This window comes from Microcaecilia unicolor, chromosome 2 (assembly GCF_901765095.1).
Source record: "Microcaecilia unicolor chromosome 2, aMicUni1.1, whole genome shotgun sequence".
In the NCBI taxonomy this organism is placed as follows: domain Eukaryota; kingdom Metazoa; phylum Chordata; class Amphibia; order Gymnophiona; family Siphonopidae; genus Microcaecilia; species Microcaecilia unicolor.
In genome coordinates, this window is record NC_044032.1 from 267,207,184 (window position 1) to 267,230,315 (window position 23,132).

The 23,132-nt window shown below is 44.1% G+C and overlaps 1 protein-coding gene across 1 annotated transcript in view; it reads left to right on the top strand.

The window, feature by feature from the left end:
* The window catches only part of ATP6AP1 (ATPase H+ transporting accessory protein 1), a 29,666-nt gene extending 11,742 nt beyond the window's left edge, over positions 1-17,924 (top strand). The window contains exons 5-10 of the mRNA XM_030194145.1: positions 352-392; positions 3,889-3,974; positions 4,123-4,361; positions 7,798-7,848; positions 15,328-15,568; positions 16,186-17,924. Of these exons, the coding sequence (XP_030050005.1) occupies positions 352-392; positions 3,889-3,974; positions 4,123-4,361; positions 7,798-7,848; positions 15,328-15,568; positions 16,186-16,395 (868 nt within the window). The 3' untranslated portion in view covers positions 16,396-17,924. The remainder of the gene's footprint in view (positions 1-351; positions 393-3,888; positions 3,975-4,122; positions 4,362-7,797; positions 7,849-15,327; positions 15,569-16,185) is intronic.
* The last annotated feature ends 5,208 nt before the right edge of the window (positions 17,925-23,132 follow it).

Consider the following 23,132-nt stretch of genomic DNA (forward strand, 5'->3'; position numbering starts at 1 on the left):
TATTGTGAAACTAAAGTACAGGTACAGTCTCATAAGTGTGTTTTAATTTGAGTTTTGCTTACTCCTTTTCATTGATAGCTCAAGGCAAGTTAAATTCAAGTGCAGTATTTCACTGACCCTAGAGGACATACAGTGGTGGAATGACTTGCTTAAGTGAGCAAGGAGAGTCGGTGGGATTTGAACCCTTGCTTCCTTGGTTTCTTGCCTCCTGCTCTAACCACTAGGATATTCCAAATGCACAGCTCTGGATGATTGTCCTGATTTTACCCTGTCATAGGAGCAGTCCTGCATACAGATCCTGTTCCTTTCAAGCTATGAGTGATTTATTTTGTTTCACATTTTTCCTTCCAGCACCAGCTTGATGTCTCCCACAGAGGTTCTCAGTGGCAATGGTGAGTTCTCAGCTTTTTGGCGAGTTGATGAAAATTTCTTAGGATTTGATTCCAGGCACAGGTACCATAACTTTCATATGAGCTGTTTTTTTTTTTTTTTGGCATTGTCCTCCAGCCATGAGTAAGGCAAACACTCTGGTATCAGAAACTGCCAGTTGGATTTAGCCTTTGGTTTGGCTGACAGCTCCTTGAAAGAAGGGCTAGCATTCTTATTCAATTATAGTGTGTGAACTGAGATGCAGGGAAATAGAGATTCCCCCAATGTCATACACAGTCAGTGGTGGGATTGGGAATTAAAAATGAGGCACAAGAGCCAAATGGAGACAAAGGAAAGCTCTTGTCATAAGGGATATTCTGATTTGCTAATGTCATTACTGGCTGACCCCAAGAGGCACAATACAGTGGGTGCAGGACTTAAGGGATGGATGGGTCTAATATGCTGCCTTCTTTTTAGACAGAAAGAAGTAAATAGGTAAGACACCAACCCAACCTCCAAAAACATCTTAAGATTTTGAGTTCATGGTGGTTGCATTTTTTTATATATGAGGAAGTTTCAAGTAGTATGGAGTAATGTAGCCAAGCCCATCTTGAGAAGGAGCAGTTAGGGGGAGGGTAGGTTATATGGATTAACTTGTACTAGAATGTATTTCATGATTTGTTATATTTCTTGATGTGTTTATATATTTTATTAACGTGTTCCATTTCTCCTATATTGAGACTAGAGCAGATACTGGTCAAGCATATCCATTAAAGTGAAAATGCAATTTTGTTTTATTGAAATGATTGCAAAGTGAACATAATAAATGTCATTACTTTTAAATATGATTCTACAAAATTTTCCAAAGATTTCCATCTCTGCTGATTTAAACTGAGACAGTTGAATGTTTCAGCTGCTACTTTTCTATGTTTTCTATAGACACACCATGTTCACCACTTGCTTGTTTTTACTTGTGTAAAATCTGTTCACCAGTTCACCATTTTAATGTAATTATCACATTGTTCCCCTGGGAAGTGGAAGCGAGCCCTTGAGTGACTACCCAAAGGGTGATCTAGCCGACAAGCTTCGAGTTCTTCACCTGGACCTGGTTCAGCCCTTAGGTGCAGGCAGCTAGCAGGACTTGGAGGGTTGGAGTCCAGGCAGAGGTCAGGTCAGGCAGCAAGCAGGAGAGGCATCAATATCCAGGCAAAGGTCAGGCAGCAGTTCTCACAAGAAAAAGGCAGAACCACAGCGGAAGACCAATACTGAGGCTCTGAGTGAGGCGAGAGGTAGGGAATATAAAGGGAAGGTGTCTGATAGAGCTCCACCCCTAGATGCCCCGCCGAGAAACCCAGTCGAGAGTGTGGCCCCAGAGGCGCTAGGACTGCCAAACAGCCCCAGCCAGGACCCAAAACAGACCACCAGAGCTAGCCCGCCACCGGAACGGCTGTGCCTGCATGCACCGGAAGTCAGCAGAGCGGCTGCCTCCAAGCATGGTAGGGTTCGGCAGTGTGTGGGAGAATGTGGCAGGAGTCGGCGGTGCGCAGCAGAGCCAGTACGTGACAGCAGTGTAATGCATAAAATTGATATATATCTGGTTTTGATTCCTGTGGATTTCCAGATTATTATTTTATGATGGTTGTTTGGATCCTTCTAATTTGCATCCAGATTCCAGGCCACTAGGTTGCCATACATGTGGTTTATATACTGGATCACTCACGCACAAGACCAGCAGCGACTGTCTTCCCCAGGAAACTTGGTGGATATTTTCAATGGAGTAAAGAAAGTTTGATGGGTTAGGAACAAAAGATTGTGTTAAACGCTACGAGTGACATGTGTATGCTCTGGGCCCCCAAAATTTCACCCACTGCTTGGGGGTGGGATCCAATATATCTTCCAGATCTCAATTCCCAGACTTCTTGGACACTACTGTTTTTCTATTTGTTGCCTTTGAACTTAGTATATTATAAATCCTACATCCAGAGTGGGGGTAGGGCAAAGGATCTGGTTATGTCTTTCAGTTCCCAGTCTGTCAAAAGATCAGCTACGTCTAGGCTGCCATGTGCAAAGGGTGCCCTCCCCCCCAAAAAAAAAATATATAAATATAATTAAAAACTCCTCTTATAATCTATAAATCTAGACCACCTAGAACTTATAAATTAAATTATGTGGAGAAAACTGTTTCAGTAACAGTTGACAAAAAGCAACTCCCAGTTGCTCATATGTTCAAACACTATATCTAGAGCTGTAACTGTTCTTAAACATTAGATTAAAGTTGCATTAATCATCTGACTCCACTGAAAACAAATTGTGTGTGTGATTAAGTAAAACAATGCCCAGTTCAAACTGTAGTGCTTCAAACATAATAAACTTAGCTTCATATCGTTCGAGCTGCTCAGGTTAATTATAACCAGCCATAGAGAACAGATGAGGTGTCCTGTTTTGTATTCTGCATCAGTGACTATCAGGCTCACAAAGTCAGCTGCAATTTTCAAGTCACACCATTAAATTTTGATTGAAGGGCTCCCTAAGTATGGGAAATGAATGAAGCTTTAACTCCACCAGTTCAATGCACGGGGCTTTGTTTTTCATAGAAATAGGGTGGGGATCCGTTGCAATTGTTTGAATAAAGTGGTAGGTAGGAGGAGAGGCAACATACTCTGGGCCTAGTTAATTTTTGGGGTAACTGTCATTTTGATAGCTTATCATCTGTCCCACAGGACACAGTGGGAGCAATTCATAGATTCAGAACAGTCAAAAACAAAGTTTCAACATTTTGGCAAATAGTTTCTTATGAATTTGGGAGATAGTATCGTAATATCTTCAGTAATGTCAAACAAGCATTTAGTGCAGTGTTTCCCGAGTCCAGTCTTTGAGTACCCCTTGCCGGTCAGGTTTTCAGGATATCCACAATGAATATGAATGAAAGAGATTTGCATAGAATGGAGGCAGTGTATGCAAATCAAGTTCATGCATATTCACTGTGGATATCCTGAACACCTGACTGTTAAGGGGTACTCCAGGACTGGACTTGGGAAACACTGATCTAATGGACTTGATGATGCAGCAGATAAGGATGAAAACAGTTGATACCTCATCCAGACCAATATTCTAAATTGTGGAACCCCTAAATCGTTTGCACAGAGGGCAACAAATTAACTTAGCAATCAATGTCCATTCTGAAAAATAATCACAGCCATTATATAAATACTAAAACTTAAATATAAACTGCACTTGTAAACCATCACGATAAACCAAAACTTGTAAATGTAAACAAATACTGTAACTGCAAACCAGAATATGATTTGTAAGCCACTTTGAACCAAAACTTTGTTTTTGGATAACAGTGGGATATAAGAATGCATAAATAAACACAGGGATGGTTTCTTTTTGTGTAGATGTACAGTGCTGTGTACATCTAGCAGCACTTCAGTCATGATAAAACTTGAAACTATTACCACCACCTTCTCCCTCTCACCACCAGGGCTTGCTTTCTTTCTTCTCTGTTGCTGTCTGTAGATGCTGCCCTGGGTCAGGTGCTCAGTGTTCTGAAAGCAGAAGAGGTGCCCTACACTGCAATACTCACAGCAACAGGACCCTCCCGGGTATGTTGAAACCCCTTTAACACAAGGAAATCTAGCAAAAAAAAAATCACCTGGCTGTCCAGTCTGCTTTAAGACTCACAAATTACTCCCAAACTGTTTCCATTTTATTCTTGTTATACTGAAATGTAACTCTGTATATCTTTTCCAGGCATCCAGAGATGTTTCCTCTATGGGAAGCACTGGCCGGCAACTACTGCAGGTGTCGACTGCGGCCCCAGCTACTTATCCTCCACTGGCCTATCCGAAGAATAATCCCTGCATCCTCTTCTGGGCCAAGAACATCTCCCTGGCCTATGACAAGGAGCCCGCTGTGGACCTGACCAATCAGACCTTCCACTCCTCCATAGTCAGCACTGAGGGGTCCACCTGCACCAATGAGTCTGCTGTGTGAGTACTGGACACATACAGCTGCAATGGGACCTGAAAACCCTTTGCTCTTCATGCATGAGTTCATGCTTCACAGTCTGGAGGCAGTGAAGCTGTGTATAACTGGTTGGGGAGCAGTCTGTGAATATGAGGGGAAAGTGTTGAGTTTTCTTATGTCCTGCCAATTATGCTCAAAATGGAGAACAAATAGAATGTTCAATAATCTTAGCTATGCAGCTTAAAACACACAAATCCAATGGACAGAGGTATACAGAACGACACAACATAAACATGGTAGCATTGTAAATGAAGGCAGATAATGACCTGTATGGTTCATCTAATCTATCCAATAAGGTGGCTGCTCCCTGCAGCTTACACCCCTCTATGCCTCTTTAAAGTGAGAAGGTCATTTAAGTTTTGCTTTGATTCCATGCTCTTTCCATATAGGGATCCTCTGTTCACCCACATGGTTTTTGAATTCCTTCACTGCTTTTGTCCCCAGCACCTCCATCAGGAAGTTATTCCAGCCATCCACCACTCTCTGAATAAAGCATTTCCTGTTGTTACTCCTAAGTCTGCTACCCTGCAACCTCAATCTATGTCCTCTAGTTCTACCCCTTCCCCATCTCTGAAAAAGATTTACCTGTATATTAATACCTTTCAAATATTTAAACATCTGTAACATATCTTGCCTGTCCCTCCTTTCCTCGAAGGTATACAGATACAGGCCTTCAAGTCTCTTCTCCATATATCTTTTGGCACAAACCCAGTACCATTTTTGTTGCTTTTCTCTGAACTGCTTCCATTCTTATGTCTTTAGCAGGAAATAGTGCCTCATAGCAAGAAAATCATGTGCATATAACCACACAGTCTCTGCTATCTGTCCTTCAGAGTTAAAACTTCTAACTAGTCAATTTCATAAAGGCAGCTCATAATATTTAAAGTAGCCAGGTCTTTAGCCCCCTTCTGTAGCTCATCAGGATAACGTACGTGGAAATTTGTTCCACAGTTGTGTGGCTTCACAGATTTCTGAGCGCATACAAGCATACCTCTTACAGTAGGCTCCTTTGAGGACCTCCTTCTTCCCCAAGTGCAGACAACCACCGAGGATTGATTTCACCAAGTTCCTGCACAAGTAGTATGCCTCATGCCATGCAATGGTTTAAAGGCTAGAGCTGAAACATTAAATTGAATGTGACTCAAATTGGAAGCAAATATAGGTAACCTATGCTGTTTGAATTTGTACTTCTGCGGTCGAGTTGCTCCATTTGGGACCAGCTGGAGCCTGCCCAGCCATTTCTTTAGCAATCCAAGGAATCACCTATTGCAGTTGTGTAAGCAGGACAGGATTTTGTAAAATGAGCTTGTTCAAGAATCAGGCAAATGACTTTTTTTTTTTTTTTTTTAGTTTTTATAAACGTTAAATTTATACACCACAAACCTTTATACAACAGTATTCTTTTTAACACAGTTTTCTTCATTTCTTGTACTCCCCCCCCCCCCCCTTCCGTCCGTCCGTCCGTCCGTCCGTCCATTTTACTCTAGTTCAATCCATTCAGTCCAGACAAGTATTCATGCTTCACTGCTCACCCTGGGTGCTTTGCCAATACTGCTGCTTACATTCCTATATTGTTTTTCACCTACTTTTCATATAGCCTGAAAGATGTTACCCTTTTCTTATTGCTGCCCATCTTTGAAGGAGAGCTTGTCCAAACTAGTCGTTAACCCTGACGATTTAAGCTTCCATTCTTCCAGACAGAAGCAATTTCACTGCTATAGTGCAGACTTAATTGGCTCCTGCTGCTTCTTATTAATTACCTGTGGCCTCTAATGCAATAAGATCTTACATTCCTGTGGAACATTTGCATTATCAGAGTTTCCAGAGGTTATGCTCCCCCCCCCCCCCCCCCACTCCCTCCCCAGTTCCTCTGTACTTCTTTTCACTACTACAACAAGTGAAAAAAAAGTACCAAGCTCACCACACTTAGGCCAGCAATTTGCCAGTATTCCCCCATATGTGTTGTGCAATCTCTGGCAGTAGGTACCATCTATAGAGAAGTTTCTCACTGTTCTCCACAAGAGTGATTTGGGGGAGGGGGGTGGCGACACAATATCTTTCCACGGTCTGATGAATTACCTTCCACTTCTCGGACAAGGAAAACCCCATATCCCTCTCCCGATTGATCAAGATATTTGAATTTGCTTGGTGCACTAGGCATAGATACTTTGGATATCATCCCCTTACCATCCAAAGGGCCTAAACACACCACCTCAAATAGAGTTAAATACTGTGCTAAATACACCTTTATATACCTTGAAGTGAAGATTGGCCTGAGCTGAAGATAGTAATACATGATTTCTATGGCTGTGTCCCTAGGGCACAGAAATCCTCAATAGTGTGAAATGTTAATAGATCAAATATTCAACAGGAACTATCCTGTTAAGCCCCTTTTAGCTCCTATGCTTTAAAAGTATGGCTCTCCCCCACCCCCAACCTGGAGGGAAGCCTGGGTTAAATGTGATTTGACAAATGACTCTTAACCTGTGTACGTGAAAACAGCAGCATCTATTGAGAAAACAGTTGTGCAGTTCAAATGATAATCAAGCATCATTCAAAACCTCCATGCCTGTGTCCTTCACCAAAAATGATACTCCATGTACAGTGCTTTATAGACAGAAGTATCACTTTTCCTTGCCCACAGCACTTGTGAGTTTTTGGGGTTTTTAATGTGGGTTTAGTTTTAACTAGTTACATTGCAGCTGTGAAGCCATTGAAATCTGACATTCAGAAAACCCAGACATGCCTCTCCATTTGGATCCAAGAGGACACAGTTGTGTGCCATTTGCACATATGAGTGAAGGATCCTCTAATTCTTAAAAGTGGCAAACAGTGACCAAAGGAAAATATTAAATAAGGGAGAGAGTAACAATGTGCCAACTAAACCACTTGAGGGATACAGCTGAAATTCCAGTAGTAGTTAATTGATGAAGTAGACTATTTCAACACTACCTTAAAGTGTACAGGAAGCAGTAGTGAATCAACACCTCTGTTTAGCTCCAGCCTTAGGTGATCAGTAATTATGCAGGGTCATTCTTGTACTGTGGTGTTTTGTGATCCTAACTAGTATCCGGAATGTTTATCTACAAATTCTTTAGTTGTAGAGCTACTGGCTCTTCTGTTATAAGGCAAATTTGAGATTGGATCATAGCTCTTAAGACTGGTATTTTTAAATAGTGATCCGACTGCTATCGCTTGAAGTTTATGGAATAGTATAATTCGTTATTTGTAAAGTATATTTTACTTTGGACTGTAATGTTGTTCTATGTTTTATAGACTATAATCTGCTTTGCTAGAGTTGTACTTGGTGAAAAATGTGGATTGTAATGGGCAGTAACCCACAGGCTTCTCATTAACAGGTATACTAACTATTCTGCTTTCTTCCATCTCTGTCCCTAGGCTTGCGCTGACTTACAAAAATATCTTCCGAGGTTTGCCTGTCACCCTGACGTAAGTATCACTCACTTAAACCTTCCTCCCCAAACACAGGGCTGTCTTGTATATGGACCAATAATATCCCTAGGAGCAGCCACAAATATGGAGTCAAACAGAGCTCCCTCTGATTTTCTGTACTGATTGAAAAGCACACCAGACCAATGTGATGATCTCTAGCTACAGAAAAGCTAGCAAGCCAAACAGATAGAACTTGAACAATATGTGTGTCAGACTATTTGGATTTAGCTCACACCCTTTCACTGGTCATTCAGAACAAGTTATATTTAAGTATAGAACATATTTCCTTGTCACAATTTGTACATGTGGCAGTGGAGTGTGAAATGACTTGCCCAAGATCACAAAGAGCAGATGGGGAAGGGGAGAGATGACTGGACCTTGAGTTAGGTCTGTAGTCACAGCAGCTGGGCAGAATGGATGGGCCAAGAGAGAATTCAATTATGTAGCTTTCCACTAAGATGCTTTGGGGATAGTTAGTGTTTAAGCTCAGTTTTCAGTTCTTTATCTCCACCTGCTGGTTGATGGACATATCTCTCTTGGCATCCAACCCAGCTCATCAGTATTTTCTGAATCCAGCAGGTAGATGGACACACTTTTCAGCCTCTGGTTCTGAATGATTTGCTCCTGGTTCCCAGTTGAGCTTTGTGGGTGGTTTGAGTCTGCAGAGTCATATCTGGAGGTCTTCAGATACCTGTCTGTGGTACCCCATGAACTTATTTCTTCCCTTCCTTCACCTCTCCCCGGTTTCCTGTGGAATGCTCCTTTTCCAGCACAACAACCTTAAAAAAAGAAAAACAAAAGCGGTATACTGGAGAGCATGAGACAGAGAGTATCAGTCCTGATCCTTTCTCATCTGGGGTAAGACTTGTGGAGACTCTGAGCTTGGGGGGAGCAGCTGGCAGTGGTAAGTCCAACTGAAGTTTGGTTTAGAACCGCTTGAAAGGTTGCAAGTTCTACTTGGTGCAGGGGAGGGATCCTGACTCACTGCTTGGGACTTTGTTGTGCTGCACTTGTGATAGTTGGGGTGCATGGCGACTCCTGTGGAGGCAGTTAAGTAGTGTATGCACTGTGGGACCCGCCAGCTGGCATCGAGGCGTTTTAGTACGTGCAAGTCAGAAATCCTGCAGGATGCGGAGAAAATGGTCGGCGGCAGCAAGTCTTTGTATTTGGCATAGCATCTGAATATGCTGGGGACTTCGGGCTCTCCAGCAGGGCTGGTGTACAGTTTTATGCAGGAGAGCGTAGAAACAGGTGCCATTTTGTTGGGGCTGGCTGGCTGGCAGTGAGGAACAGCCTCTGTCTGATCATATGCAGAGCACAGCCGCCATTTTACAGTCTCAAGCCTGACAGAGATTTCAGATGCATTGGGACCTTTGTTTTCTCCAGATTTTATATTGCTCACAACAGACCTATTTATTGAAGCAGGGACAGTCAGAGTTGCTGTAAGGTGCTTCAGTTTCTTGCCTTGCTGCCCCTCTAGCTCCTAAGAGATCTTGGTTAGACCTCTAGGAGTAGGCAATTTTTATCTGATGTGGCCTTGGCTCCTCTGAACAGACTATCGTTGAAGGAGCTGTTAGAGGAGGGAGATAATCTGAAAGTACTGAGGTTGTTTCATAAAGAGGAGCTCCGTACTCTTATTTCTGAGGAACTGGTTGTGCTTTCCATTGAGGAGCCTTCTGCTTTGGTGTCAGGAGTTCCATTTTCATCGGTTGAGGGGGGGCTTATAGGTCCTTCTAAGGCCTTCCAGATGCATCCAGACACAGTGGCATACCTAGGGTATTTAACACCCTGGACTGATCATTTTTTTTAACACCCTCCCCCCCCCCCCCCCAAAAAAAAAAAAAAAAATTCACTACTAGGCATACTGAGAATACAAATCACAACAAATGTTACTCAGGACCTACAGAGCAATTCTGCCATACCATAAGCAGTAACTTCTATCAGTCACACAAGGGTGTACCTAGGAAAAGGCAACATGTTAAACATTGCAGTGAGCACTAGAAAATCAATACACCTATTGTAAAACTAAACCAGCCAGAATAGTACAGATTGTCAATCCTGCACAGACAATACCAGCAGAAAACCATAGACATAGATACACCCTAATCCACTACAGAATAAGTAACCACAAACTAAAAATAGAAATATTTAGACAAAAATTTAACAGAACCCCCAAGAAGCCAGACTCTGCATACAATGCAACACCACAGAAACAGTGATAGTGATGTATATCCCCTAGTACTGTGCAAAATATAACTCCCCCCCCCCCCACCCCCTGCAGTGTGCTAATTGCCACACGGCTTAGTAAACAGGGGGGAAAGATAGCAGATGTAAATTTGAAAATCTAACAAATACCAATCACCACTTAACAAATTAACACATAAAAATAAAATAAATATGGAAAATAAAATACAATTTTATTGGATTAATACATTTATCTTTTAGAAGCCAAAACCTCCCTCCTCAGGTCAATCCAGTCTACTACTGTTACAGTATCCTGTCCTGCCCTGAGGAAGGGGGTTTTGGTCTCTGAAAGTTAGTCAAAATGTATTAAAATTAGTCCAATAAAAAGAATACCTTATTTCCATTTTCTGTTTATAAACATGTATTAACACAGTTACAATACTACTTATCCTAAAGCAAAAAGAAAAATAATTATTTTATCTACCATTGTTGTCTCTGGTTTCTGCTTTTTTCATCTTCTCTTCACTCTCTCCCTTCCTTCCAGCACCTGCCTTCTCTATCTCTCTGCCCCAGCCATCCAGCATCTGCCCTCTCTCTCTGCCCCAGCCATCCAGCGTCTGCCCTCTCTCTCTCTGCCCCTTCCATTCACTGCCTCCCCTCTCTCTCCCTCTGTCCCTTCCAACCACTATCTGCCCTCTCTCTGTCCCTTCCAACCACTATCTGCACTCTCTCCCTCTTCCATCCAAGATCTGCACTATCTCTGTGTGCCCTCTCTCCTACTGCCACTTCCAACCACTGTTTGCCCTCTCTCCCTCTGCTCCTTCCAACCACTGTCTGCCCCCCTCTCCCTCTGCCCCTTCCAACCACTATCTTCCTTTTTTCTCCCTTCCATCCAGCATCTGCGTTCTCTGCTTCTGCCCCTTCCATCCACCATCTTCCCTTTCTCTCCCATCCAGGGTCTGCCCTCCCTCTATATGCCCCTTCTTCCATCCACCCTCTCTCTCCCTTCCATTCAGGGTCTAACCTCTCTCTCTCTGCCCACTGTCTGCCCTCTTCTACTTCCATGTCTGCCCTCACTCTTCCTTCCATCCTGTGCCCTCTCTCTCTCCTTTTCACCTAATCCAATCCCTCCTCCCATGCTCCTGCTGCTCCTGCTCTCACTCCCGCTCCAAAAACTAGCAGCAAAAAAACAAAAAGCTACAAAATGTCAAAAAGATTGCAGGGCTTTATCTACTCATGGCTGCTAGCTGTGCTCCGGAATGGAAGAGGAAGTGACATCAGAGGGGCGGTATTGGCAGCCACAGGTAGTGCAGACGCCGCGATCTTCCTGATTTTGTTTGCCGTCACCACTGCTAGTCTGCAGGAGGAGAAGTAGCAGTGGTGGTGGTGGAAGAAGGCTCGAGACCAGCCAGAGGACAAGAGAGGCAGCGGCCCAGCAGGGGTGGAGGCTTGAGAAAGGCATGGGACCAGCCATAGGAGAGGCAGCAGTGGCGGCCTGAATAGAGGGACTGAAGCAGCAGGAGTACAGCACCCCTTTAGTTTTGCACCCGGGGCAGACCGCCCCACCCAGACATTCAGGACCTGATTATAGCAGAATGGGTTTCACCAGACACAAGGCTGAGAGTAGGAAAAGCCATGACTTGTCTCTACCCTTTGGTTCCGGAGGAGAAAGTTAAATTGCAGCTTCCCAGGGTGGACTTCTTGTTATGGTGGTGACTAAGAAGACCACCTTACTGGTGAAAGGGGGCATTGCCCTAAGACCTACAGGATAGGAAGCTAGAAGGCGTTCTGAAACAAGCCTTTTGAAGTGGCCTCTTTATTCTTCAAGCAACAGTGTGCAGCTCGTTTGTGGCAAGAGAATGCCTGAAGTGGCATCAGCAGTTGCCAACACAAGACGGGTGCCATATAACACCCAGCTGGAAGTGGAGTTGGCCTACTTGAGCGGATGCTATTTATGACGTGTTATGGGTTATGGTCCACAGTATGTCTAGCTGTCATGACATGTTTGCAACTCTGGTTGTGGCATTGGGCAGCGAATGCAGCGTCAGTCGTGTCCAGTTAAACTGCCCTTTTGGGGCATGTGGCTGTTTGGAGATGGTATCAGTAATTTGGTGAAAGAACTAGGAGAAACTAAGCCACAGCAGTTGACAGACCATAAGCCTCTGGTCATCCATCTTCAAGGGGCTCTCAATCTTGATTATGAGACAGCAGGTGGTACTGGTCTGGTCAGAAGTCCCGCTTTCAAGCATGCCAGTTTTCCTTTTGTGCAGACAGGAAGACCTTCTCTCAGTCAGCTAGAGCACCCACTGCTTCCTGAGCTTCACAATGATACAAGGCTGATCCACTCTTCTCTTACTGTGGTGGGAGGACGTCTTCAGGAGTCTGGGGAGGAGTGGGCCAAAATCACATCGGACCAGTGGGTTCTGCATATTTTTTTACAAAAGGTTACAAGTTGGAAATCTCCTACCCAGTCACCCCTCTCCTCTTCTTGCAGTCTCCTTGTCAAAAGGGAACCAAGGTGGTCGAGGTTCAGGCCACTGTAGATTCCTTACTGGTGCTCCGGGCCATTGTTCCAGTTCTCCAGGCTGAACAGGGACAACCATCTACTATTTCATTGTCCCAAAGGAGGAAAGCACCTTTGCCTCCAAGTGACCCACTTTTACATAGAAACACTAAGAACAGTCATAGCTTGATTCAAACAGGAGAATTTCTCACCATCCTTGATCTCTCAAGAAGGAATACTTGCATATACCCATGGCTGCTGCATCAGAGGTTTTTACATTTTGTGCTGCTGGTCATCACTTCCAGTTCAGGGCTTTGCCCTTCGGTTTTGCTAGGGCACCAAGAACATTTATCAAGGTTATGATGGTGGTAGTGTCCTTCCTTTGGCAGCCATTACAGGAGTCTCTTCTCAGGTGCTGGTCTCCAGTGTCTTGGAAGTACAACCTTCATCTTCCTTGGATGCTGGTTGCTAGATGGAGTATGCAGTGGTGGTTGTCACCCAGGGATTTGATTGTCTGAGTACCCTTTCTGATAACACAGTGGGAGGTGGTGATAATGGATGCCAGCATGTTGGGTTAGGGAGCTCATTACAAGTTCCATCTGGCACAGGGTACCTGGACGGAACAGGAATTTGTGGTCAATAAATCACTTGGAGCTCAGGGCAGTGCAGAATGCCTTACTTGCCTTACTTGACTTCACTCCCTTTCTGGTAGGGGGGCCCCGGTCTGAGTTTTCTTCAACAATGCGACTGCAGTGGCTTATCAACAAGCAAGGGGGGGCCCTCAGCTGTCCAATGGTGGTGGAGGCATACTCCCTCATAGTTGGGCAGGAAAAAAAAATCTTCTCTTCTTGTTGGCAGCTCACATCGCTAGGTTCTGCAATGTGGAGGAGGACTTTCTGAGCAGGCACTCCTTGGACCCGGGAGAATGGGAACTGTACAGCCAGGGTTTTCAACTGATAGTGGACTGATGGGGTTCTCCACTTTTGTGCTTGATTGCAAAAGGAATACCAAAAGTGCCCAAGCTCTTCAGCTATGGGAAACAACCAGGCTCGATGGGGAATCACTGCCCTACTGCAGCCCTGGCTGGAGACACATCTACTGTATGTCTTCTCTTCTTTTTCATGGTAGTCTGCATGTCAAAAGGGTCGAATAAGTCTCATAGCCTCGGATTGGTTGTGGAAGCCATGGTATGTGGACCTGATTTAACTGCTGGACAGCTACCCTCTCCATCTTCTGCAGGTACATGGCCTACATAAGCAATGTCCGATGCTCATGGGGGATCCATACTCCTTTGGTCTTATAATTTGGCCATTGAAAGGGCTCAGTTGAGATTGAAAGGTTATTCTGATTCAGTCAGTGCTACCTTGCTTCAGGCTCAGAAATGCTGTACATCCATGGCGTATGCAAGGGTGTGGAGGATGTTCAAGGGCTGGTGTACTGAGCGCGTACTTTCTTCCTTTCTCTGCCTAGATCATGCTCATCCTAGTGTTTCTCAAAGCGGGTCCAGAACGGATTGGCATTGGGCTCTTTAAAAGTTCAGGTTGCAGCTTTGGCCTGTTTCAGGGGCTAACTACAGAAGACTTCTATTGTTTGATTCTTGCGGGGAGGAGGTCACTTGCAGCCTCCCTTGTATACCGTGTCAAGAGTGGTACCTTAATTTAGTCCTTCTGGCTCTTCAGAAGCCTTTTGAACCACTCCGGTAGGCCTTCCTTACACTAGAGACAGCATTATTGGTGGCTGCTGCTCGGCACATAGGGTTTCGGAGCTTCAGGCTTTCTCTACTTCTTGTAGCCAGTGGTATTGGCATTTCATCTCAACCAATCTGTGGAGCTTCCATCCTTTTGCAGAGATGGGGCGAAGTCTTGGTGTTCTTTCTTAAAGCTTCTCGATATGTGTTGTCCTCATTACATCACATATCTGGAAGTCACAAATAAGTTTTGCAAATCGGAGACTGTGCTTTTTGGTAAACAGAGGCTTGGCCTCATGGCTTCCAAGCCCACAATTACTAGATGGCTGAAGGAGACTATTGTATCAGCTTATTTGCTTGCAGGGAAGCAGGCTCCTCAGGCCTTGTGGGCTCATTCTACAAGGCATATAGCAGACTACCTTACTGTCTCTGGTGGATATTTGCAAGGCTGTGATGTGGTCAACACTGCATACCTTTGCCAAGCACTACAGGGTGAATGTTGTGGTGTGCTCAGAAGTCAGTTTTGGGGCTTTGGCGGTGCCAGGATCCCTCCCACTCTAGGGTTTACTTTTAAGCATCCCACTGATTTTGGAATAGTGGGAAGCTACATAATGGAAGGAGAAATTAGGTCTTACCTGATCATTTTCTTTCCATTTGTCCTTCCCACTATTCCAGAGATCACCCAAGGTTTCTGAGATGTTTAATCAGTGCAAAGTAATGGGTTAAATAATGACTGTCATCTCACATAGTGCTTCCTGCATATTTCTTGTTCTCTACAATTTGTCCAGAGATGAGAGAGGTTCACAAATGTTTTCTCATCCGGTTAGTGTTAGATTAGCAAGTTGTTTAAGGTTGTCGTGTTTATCCTTACTGCTTGTCTACATAAATACTGAGGAGCTGGACTGGATGTCAAGAGATGACTCGGCTCAGTTTTCAGTTCTCTATTTTCACCAGCTGTTAGTTGGACACAACTATCTCCACAGGTTCTGGAATAGTGGGAGGGATTAATGAAAAGAAAATAATCAGGTAAAACCTAATTTCTCCTTATCTGCCATTAACAGTTTCTAAGAGGTTATGACTTGATCTGGCTTCTTTTGCACAGGTTCCGAATGCTCAACCGCCACTACCCAGTGTCTGGTCGTAACTGGTTTACACTGAATCACCTGGAGGTGTCTTTCAACAGCTCGGCTGCCTTCTTCAATGCTTCTCAGGTTACTGCCCCCAGCAACTACTCCTTTCACTGTGGCTATGTAAGCAACCTCCCAGAGCATGGCTCCATTCTGGTGCCTAAAGGCACAGATTCCTTCACCCAGCTCTGGATGGTCTACTTTGAGGAGTTCCAGGTACCTGAGCTTTTACGTATAGTGCCTTAGGTATAGTAATTGTGGCAATGGCTATGATTTTTAGACATATTGAAAGTGACTGACTGTTTTGTAAAGGTGTGGCTTCTGTATATGTGCAATGCAAAGAGAACCCATCTGTGAAGTAATCTTATTAGCTACTGTAAGATTGTGGGCAGAGCTGTGGAGTCAGTACACCAAACCTTCAATAACTCTATTTTTCTACTATCCGACTCGACTCCTCCTACTGCTATTGGGCTTTAAATTTTTTGTTCTAGATCTCAAGTACTGGTAAATACATAACATATTTACCAGCTCTTTAGATAAGGACAAAGAAGTGTGTGTGTTTTTTTTTAAATCTGAAGCTGGAATTGGTACATTTTTACCGCTTCTGACTCCATAGCCCTGATTGTGGGGGAATAGCGGATTGGAAAGGGATGCATCGGTTTGTGGCACCTTGTTAGGCAACAAAATTTAGTGCTTCCACAGCTTATACCTAAGCTGCAGTATATGAAGAACACTATGCTGCCAACTAAGCAGAAGATTTACTCAGTGGTTTGAATAGACACTGAGCCCCTCAAATCTGCTGTTTTATCTTATGTTCTTTTCTCTCTCCCTAGATTCAAGGCTTTAACGTGACCTACGGCAACTTTTCATATGCAAGCGACTGTTCTGGCTTCTTCTCTGCAGGCATCTGGATGGGCCTGGTCACCACCTTCCTCCTTGTCTTCATTCTGACCTATGGACTGCATATGGTGATGAGCCTCAAGACCATGGACCGATTTGATGACCCCAAGGGGCCATCCATCTCTGTGCCCCAAACTGAATAACCTGTTGAGGTGGGGGGGAGGGGAGTGGGATGGGAGAATAATCCCAAAACAGAATAAGGAGGATCTTGAACTCTAGTCCTAGAGATAATTTTAGCAAGCAGTCCTTCAAGGTTGCCTCAAGCTTCTGCTGCTGTATCTAAGACCATGACCTCTAGATATAGTGAGTGGATCTTTATGACATTTTGTTCAGTACACACTTGCACATGGAAATGGGGCTTTGATTGCTTCACTGCTCTAGCTTTTGCTATGTCCTGAGAAGGGTTTGAGAGAAGTGTAGGCCCTGGGCTTCTAAGACTTTATATGGCAATTCTGGGCTTGAGTCTGTACAGTTCCATAGTTAATATCCAGTGTTACTTGTGAATTGTGAACACGTCTGGCCCAGCGCTAACCAAGCCTTTGCAACCATCTGTAATTTACTGTTCTACTTGTGGAGCACTGGTGTTCTGTAGTTCTCACCTGTGTTTGATTCTCTTTTGAATTTCCTTCTCAGGTAGCAAGTCCCTTTTAACCTACTGGATGCTCACTGAGCTGGGAAATTCTCCCCTGCTCAATCATACTCCCTTCTAGTGATCTAGCCCCATCAATGGTATAATTCGTGTATCAGCCTAAACCCAACATTGTAGAAGGAATTATTTATTGGGCCAAGGATTATGGCTGAAATCCAGTCCCTTTTTACATTCTGTTATCCTAAGGGAGAGAGGGATGGAGCAGAAATCGTTATCACCATCCCTTCCACCTCCACACATGGTTCCTGTCTTGTGTGTCGTGCTGTTTTTAAATTATTGTACTGCTGGTAGTTAGGCCAAGCCCATGAGATGGATAAACTCAAGGGGAGAGGGTACTGTCTCATTCTGATAACTTGGTCTCAGCTGCTGGAAATGCAGTGTGAAAAATGTACAAATTATGAAACACTTTGTATATATTGGGATGCTGAGAGGTGAATCCTGTTTTGATGTTAATGATACAGGCATATTTATTTATTGGTGTCTACTTCAAGATTGTGTTACCTCATCACAGTTCTTATATGTATGAATGTGTGTGTATTAAGGAAATGCTGTGGGGTCTTGTCCTGGTTCAGAAACAATAGGGGACATCTCTCTGGCAGTCTACTCAATGTGACAGACTGACGAGGATCTGTGTCGGTTTGGACATTCTGTACATTTCCCTCATGACTAGTTTTCTCTGCTTTTAATTCTGGGCACATGCATATTACAATAAACTCAAACTTGGAGTGAAATGGTCTTTGCCTTTTAGCTTTAACTTTCTGTAGTTCAAGTTTTGGGCCCTTGCATTGCACAAAATCCTAGAGTTTGCTATGAAAGTATAGTCTTTACAAAAATGCATGTGCACATTCTATAGGGAAATAAAAATTATTTTAAAATGAAATTTCATCTCAAATGATTTGCAAATTACAGTATAGCTCTGGAACTGCAGTAATTTGTCACTGTATTCCCTTCCTCTTCTGAACCATGAATTTAAATGTTTAGTTTCTCGATTCTGTAACTTAAATAAAAGTAAACTCGTAATCATTTCTTGCTTTATTTCCTGCAGTCGCAGGTTTCTATGTCTTTTACATTTACAGAAATCTGGGTGTCCTTGACCAGGAACCCTGGCTTCTATGTGGTGTCAGATGTTCTTGCCCTGTGGTTAGATCAGCTGCAGAACAGACTATGAAAGAGAAAACTTTGACCCTGTTTAAATAGGCTGCTTTAAAGTTAGGCAAGGAGACACTTTAACATATCAGAGTTGGAAGCTTTTTATTTGGATTCAGTTCACCCTTTTCACTGGTGGTTCATAGTGTTATTTGTTACATTTGTATCCCACATTTTCCCACCCATTTGCAGGCTCAATGTGGCTTACAATGTACCGTCCAGGCATTCACCATTTCAGAGTAAATGTTACATTTGGTATTACATAAAGAGCATGGATGACATAATAGAATTGAGTAATCAGGTATATAGAAAAAAAAACATTCAGAATATCAAGTAAGTGGTGATGCGTTACAGTTCCTATTAAGGATCATTTTGGTATGCTTTGTTACACTTGGGTACAGTAGGTATTTTGCTATTCCCAGAAGGATTGCAATCTAAGGGTCTGTTTCTCATCCCTCCAGACTAGTCCAGGCACATGGGTATATTCTGTCCTGCCAGCAGGTGGAGACTGAGAACTACTGACTTATGACATCACCTTCAAAGTATCCTTTGAAGCCTCAGATAGCTGGTAGTCTCCTGCAGGTGGTAGGTGAGCTATCCTGTGTAGCTTGCCTCCAGTCTGTAGGCATTATTTTTTTTCTCCCAGCCAAATGGTATGCCCCAGCTGTAGTGTTTAGGGTAGGATGGGCTATGAATAGGTCCTATCCCTGTAGAGGAAAAGGAAGGGTTATGCCTTCGGAAGATGGATGCACTGCTGTTGACCAAGAAGACTATGCCTGTAGAAGGGGAAGAAGCATTGAAGAATCACCAGATGGAATTGCTGTTGCTAGTAAGCCTTTGAGGTTTCAGCACTTGCTCTGCAAGCAGTAATTTATGAGGAGCTTCATCGCTTAAGCTTGTTTTCGCTGGGTTGAACAGTTGCCTGAGGTGATTTGTGGCAGGGCTTTCAGAGGCAGATTGGCTGGAGGTGGGTGCAGAATTTCTTGTCAGATGCTCTGTGTGATCTCATAAGGACCAGCTTTGTTGATGGCCACATGCTGTTTCCTGTCACCTAGGAGCTAGTCTAGGGATGTGACTTTGAAGCCTGGCTAAGCAAATTTCACTTCAACGGGAAATTGGTTAAGAGTCTAGAAGATGCTAAGGTGCCTCAGTTCTGAGGATTTTTAAGGCAGTTCTACCAGAGGTGGAGCCAAATAACCTCAATCAGTGGGTTCAAGGTTCAATTTTAATATACTGCAAATAGGTGAAAATCTAAGCGGGTTACAAACAAAATTAAGAGTACAGAAACAAGGCTAATAGAATAGGGAAGAGGAGAAACACAAGAAGGATGCTAGGCTATAATTTCTGCTTAAGGGATTAGGTGGAAGGAGACAAAATTAACCCTAAAGATACAAAAGGGAGGAAGGAGAGATAGACAAACACAGCAAACAATAGCACATCCCAGAGCTGTATAAGAAAAAGCAATCAACATTAATACAGAACCTACAAAATGTCATTCAGATTGAACCATATGCTTGATTGAAGAAAGTTTTCAGTGCCATCTTAGTAAAAATGTTCTAACTGGAAACACAGAAGTACAGAGTTCTAAAGGGTGGGAGCAACTATGGCAAAGCATGCAGATCTAGCTTGGTGGCAATGAATATGTAGGTGCAATGGGACAACAAGTAGGTGCTGGTCAACAGAACACAGGGTATGTACTGGTGTGTATAGAATAAGTGAACAAAACAAAATCTGAGGGACCCCCATATTCATAATTTGGTGGGTTAGTGCCAATACTTTAAAACTACTACTACTACTATTTATCATTTCTATAGCGCTACTAGACATATGCAGTGTTGTACACTTGAGCATGAAGAGACAGTCCCTGCTCGACAGAGCTTACAATCTAATTAGGACAGACAAACAAGAGATAAGGGAATATTAAAGTGAGGATGATAAAATAAGGGTTCTGAACAAGTGAACAAGAGTTAGGAGTTAAAAGCAGCATCAAAAAGGTGGGCTTTTAGCTTAGATTTGAAGACGGCCAGAGATGGAGCTCAACGTACCGGCTCAGGAAGTCTATTCCAGGCATAAGGTGCAGCAAGATAAAAGGAACGGAGTCTGGAGTTAGCAGTGGAGGAGAAGGGTGCAGATAAGAGATTTACCCAGTGAACGGAGTTCCCGGGGAGGAATGTAGGGAGAGATGAGAGTGGAGAGGTACTGAGGAGCTGCAGAGTGAATGCACTTATAGGTCAGTAAGAGGAGTTTGAACTGTATGCGGAAACGGATAGGAAGCCAGTGAAGTGACTTGAGGAGAGGGCTAATATGAGCCAGGGGCGTAGCCAGACACCCAATTTTGGGTGGGCCCGGGCCCAAGATGGGTGGGCAGAAATACTCTGCAAGTGATTTGGTCTCTCCCTTTCTCACCTGCATGCCATATGGTCCTTCAAACATCAGCTCCTCCCCTGCATACCTTTTAAATAGCAGATTTTCACCGACAGCGAGCAGCAACTAATACACACTGCTCATGTTGGCCTCACAGCCTTCCCTCTGATGTAACTTCCTGTTTCCGCATAGGCAGGAATACATCAGCGGGAAGGCTGTAGGGCTGGTGCGAGCAGTATGTATCAGTCGCTGCTCACTGCAGGCATCTGGTATTTACAAGGTATGCAGGAGGGACAGTTGTTGGGAGTTTTCAGCTGGTGGGGCTTGGGAAATCCCTGCCAGCCACATCATAGATGTGCTGCTACTGGGTGAGCCTGGGCCCATCCAAGCCCACCCTTGGCTACGCCACTGATATGAGCATAACCACCCTGGCGGAATATTAGTCGTGCAGCAGAATTTTGAATAGATTGAAGAAGAGAGAGATGGCTAAGTGAGAGACCTGTGAGAAGCAAGTTGCAATAGTCTAAGCGAGAGGTGATAAGAGTGTGGATGAGGGTTCTGGTAGTGTGCTCAGAAAGGAAAGGGCGAATTTTGCTGATATTATAGAGAAAGAAACGACAGGTTTTAGCAGTCTGTTGAATAAGTGCAGAGAAGGAGAGGGAGGAGTTGAAGATGACCCCAAGGTTACGAGCTGATGAGACAGGAAGGATGGGGGTGTTATCCACAGAAATAGAGAATGGGGGAGGAGGAGAGGTTGGTTTAGGGGGAAAGATAAGAAGCTCAGTCTTGGTTATGTTTAGTTTCAGATGGCGCTGAGACATCCAGGCAGCAATGTCGGACAGGCAGGCTGATACTTTGGCCTGGATTTCGGCTGAGATTTCTGGTGTGGAGAGGTAGATCTGGGAGTCATCAGCGTAAAGATGATACTGAAAACCATGGGATGAGATCAGAGTACCAAGGGAAGAAGTATAGATGGAGAAAAGAAGAGGTCCCAGGACAGAAAAATATGGTGATAAATAGGGTAGCATTATCATATGTGTGCCATGAGTGAGTGTAACTGCAGTATTCTGAATTAACTAAAGATGACTGATTTGATATTGAGGAAGACCAGAAAAAAATTAGTATTTAAGATGGGCGATAACTAAAGTATCTATCAGTAAACCGAGGGGACTATAGATCAAAAAGAGTGAGCAGCTCTAATCTGCCTAAGCGTAAAAAATGATTTCTGAACAACTGTAGAGATGTGTTGAGAAAAAGATGGTTGTCTACCACAGTACCCAGAATTTTAGTGGAATCTTTCAAAGGAATGGGCAAGTCACAGAGAGATGGCGAATAGCTGGACCAACCAAGAGAGAGCACAGAGACTGTATTTGAAATATTTAGTTTTAGATAGTTTGAATATAGCCAATTGGAAACAGTTTTGCTGAGATATCATAATTAACTTGGGGAGAACAAGATTCAAAGGGAAAAAATTGGACATTATCTGCATAAATATAAAAATTCCTAGGAGAGATCACATGATGTGCTGAGGGTAGCAAACATGCACTGGCTCCTCTCGGGTTCCCGCACCTCCATAACCCCTTTTTTGGCAATCCGCTGGCATGATTTCTGGCTGGAAAGCCTGGAGGCACCAGTGAGTAGTTGATGGACAGATTCCTGTCCCCATCCGTGTCTAAAATGCCTGGGAAAAAAACAAAAATCAGAGCGAGATAAACCGCAAGGGTCTGAGGACAAAATGGTGCCAGCGGAGGCTAGCGGAAGCCTGACCTCGGCAACACAACTGCAGCAAATTACTGAAGCGGTTGGAAGGGCTCTCGAACCCCGATGGAATAAGTTGTCAGACCAGCTGATGGCGATGGAAGGATTGCTGGCGGACACAACTACAAGGATTACAGAGCTGGAAGAATGAGTATCAGCATCGGAAGATGCGGGAACCGGGGCCTCTAAGCGCTTGGAACAGCTAGATAAACAAATACAAGCTTTGGAAACGCAAGTAGACGACTTAGAAAACCGTTCATGCAGAAGCAATATACGCTTGATAGGGCTGCCGGAATCTCTGCCAGACTGCGCCTTGCTGGACACGCTGGAAAAATGGCTGCGCTCTGAATTTGCCTTATTGGATAGCATGGGCCCCATGTGCCTAGAGCGAGCGCACCGCGTGGGCTGTCTGAGAGAAGGGATGAACAGACCTCAGGGTTCGGTATAGTTTACTTCACACAGACTACTTTGCATACTATCAACTGAGATATTATGTTCGGAGCTTGCCGTGGGAGGACCTATGTGAGGATGTGCAAGATACTATGAATTAGGCGCTCACGTTGGGCGCACAGAATCATGTACCGCTAGCCTTCCATCACAAGTACTTGCAAAACTCTTCCTCAGACATAGATTTTGCATGCTTGGCAAGCCACTGGACTTCAGATCTGCTGGCACAATTGTCGGCTCAGCACATACAAACTTGTTTGCAGTGAATTTACAGAAACACTTGTGCGGCCCGGTTGTGGGAGATGCAATATGAGATCCTTCTACGTCTCTACATTTCTCCGCACCGGGCTTGGGCACAATTTGCAGAAATGGTGAACTGCCCAAAATGCCCGGACCGTTGTGCAACATTGGGACACATGTTTTGGGCTTGCCCGAAGATACACCAGTTTTGGAGACAGGTGTTGCAGGTGACGGGACGCCAGTGGTCTTGTATTCTGCCCAGGGACCCTCGGATCA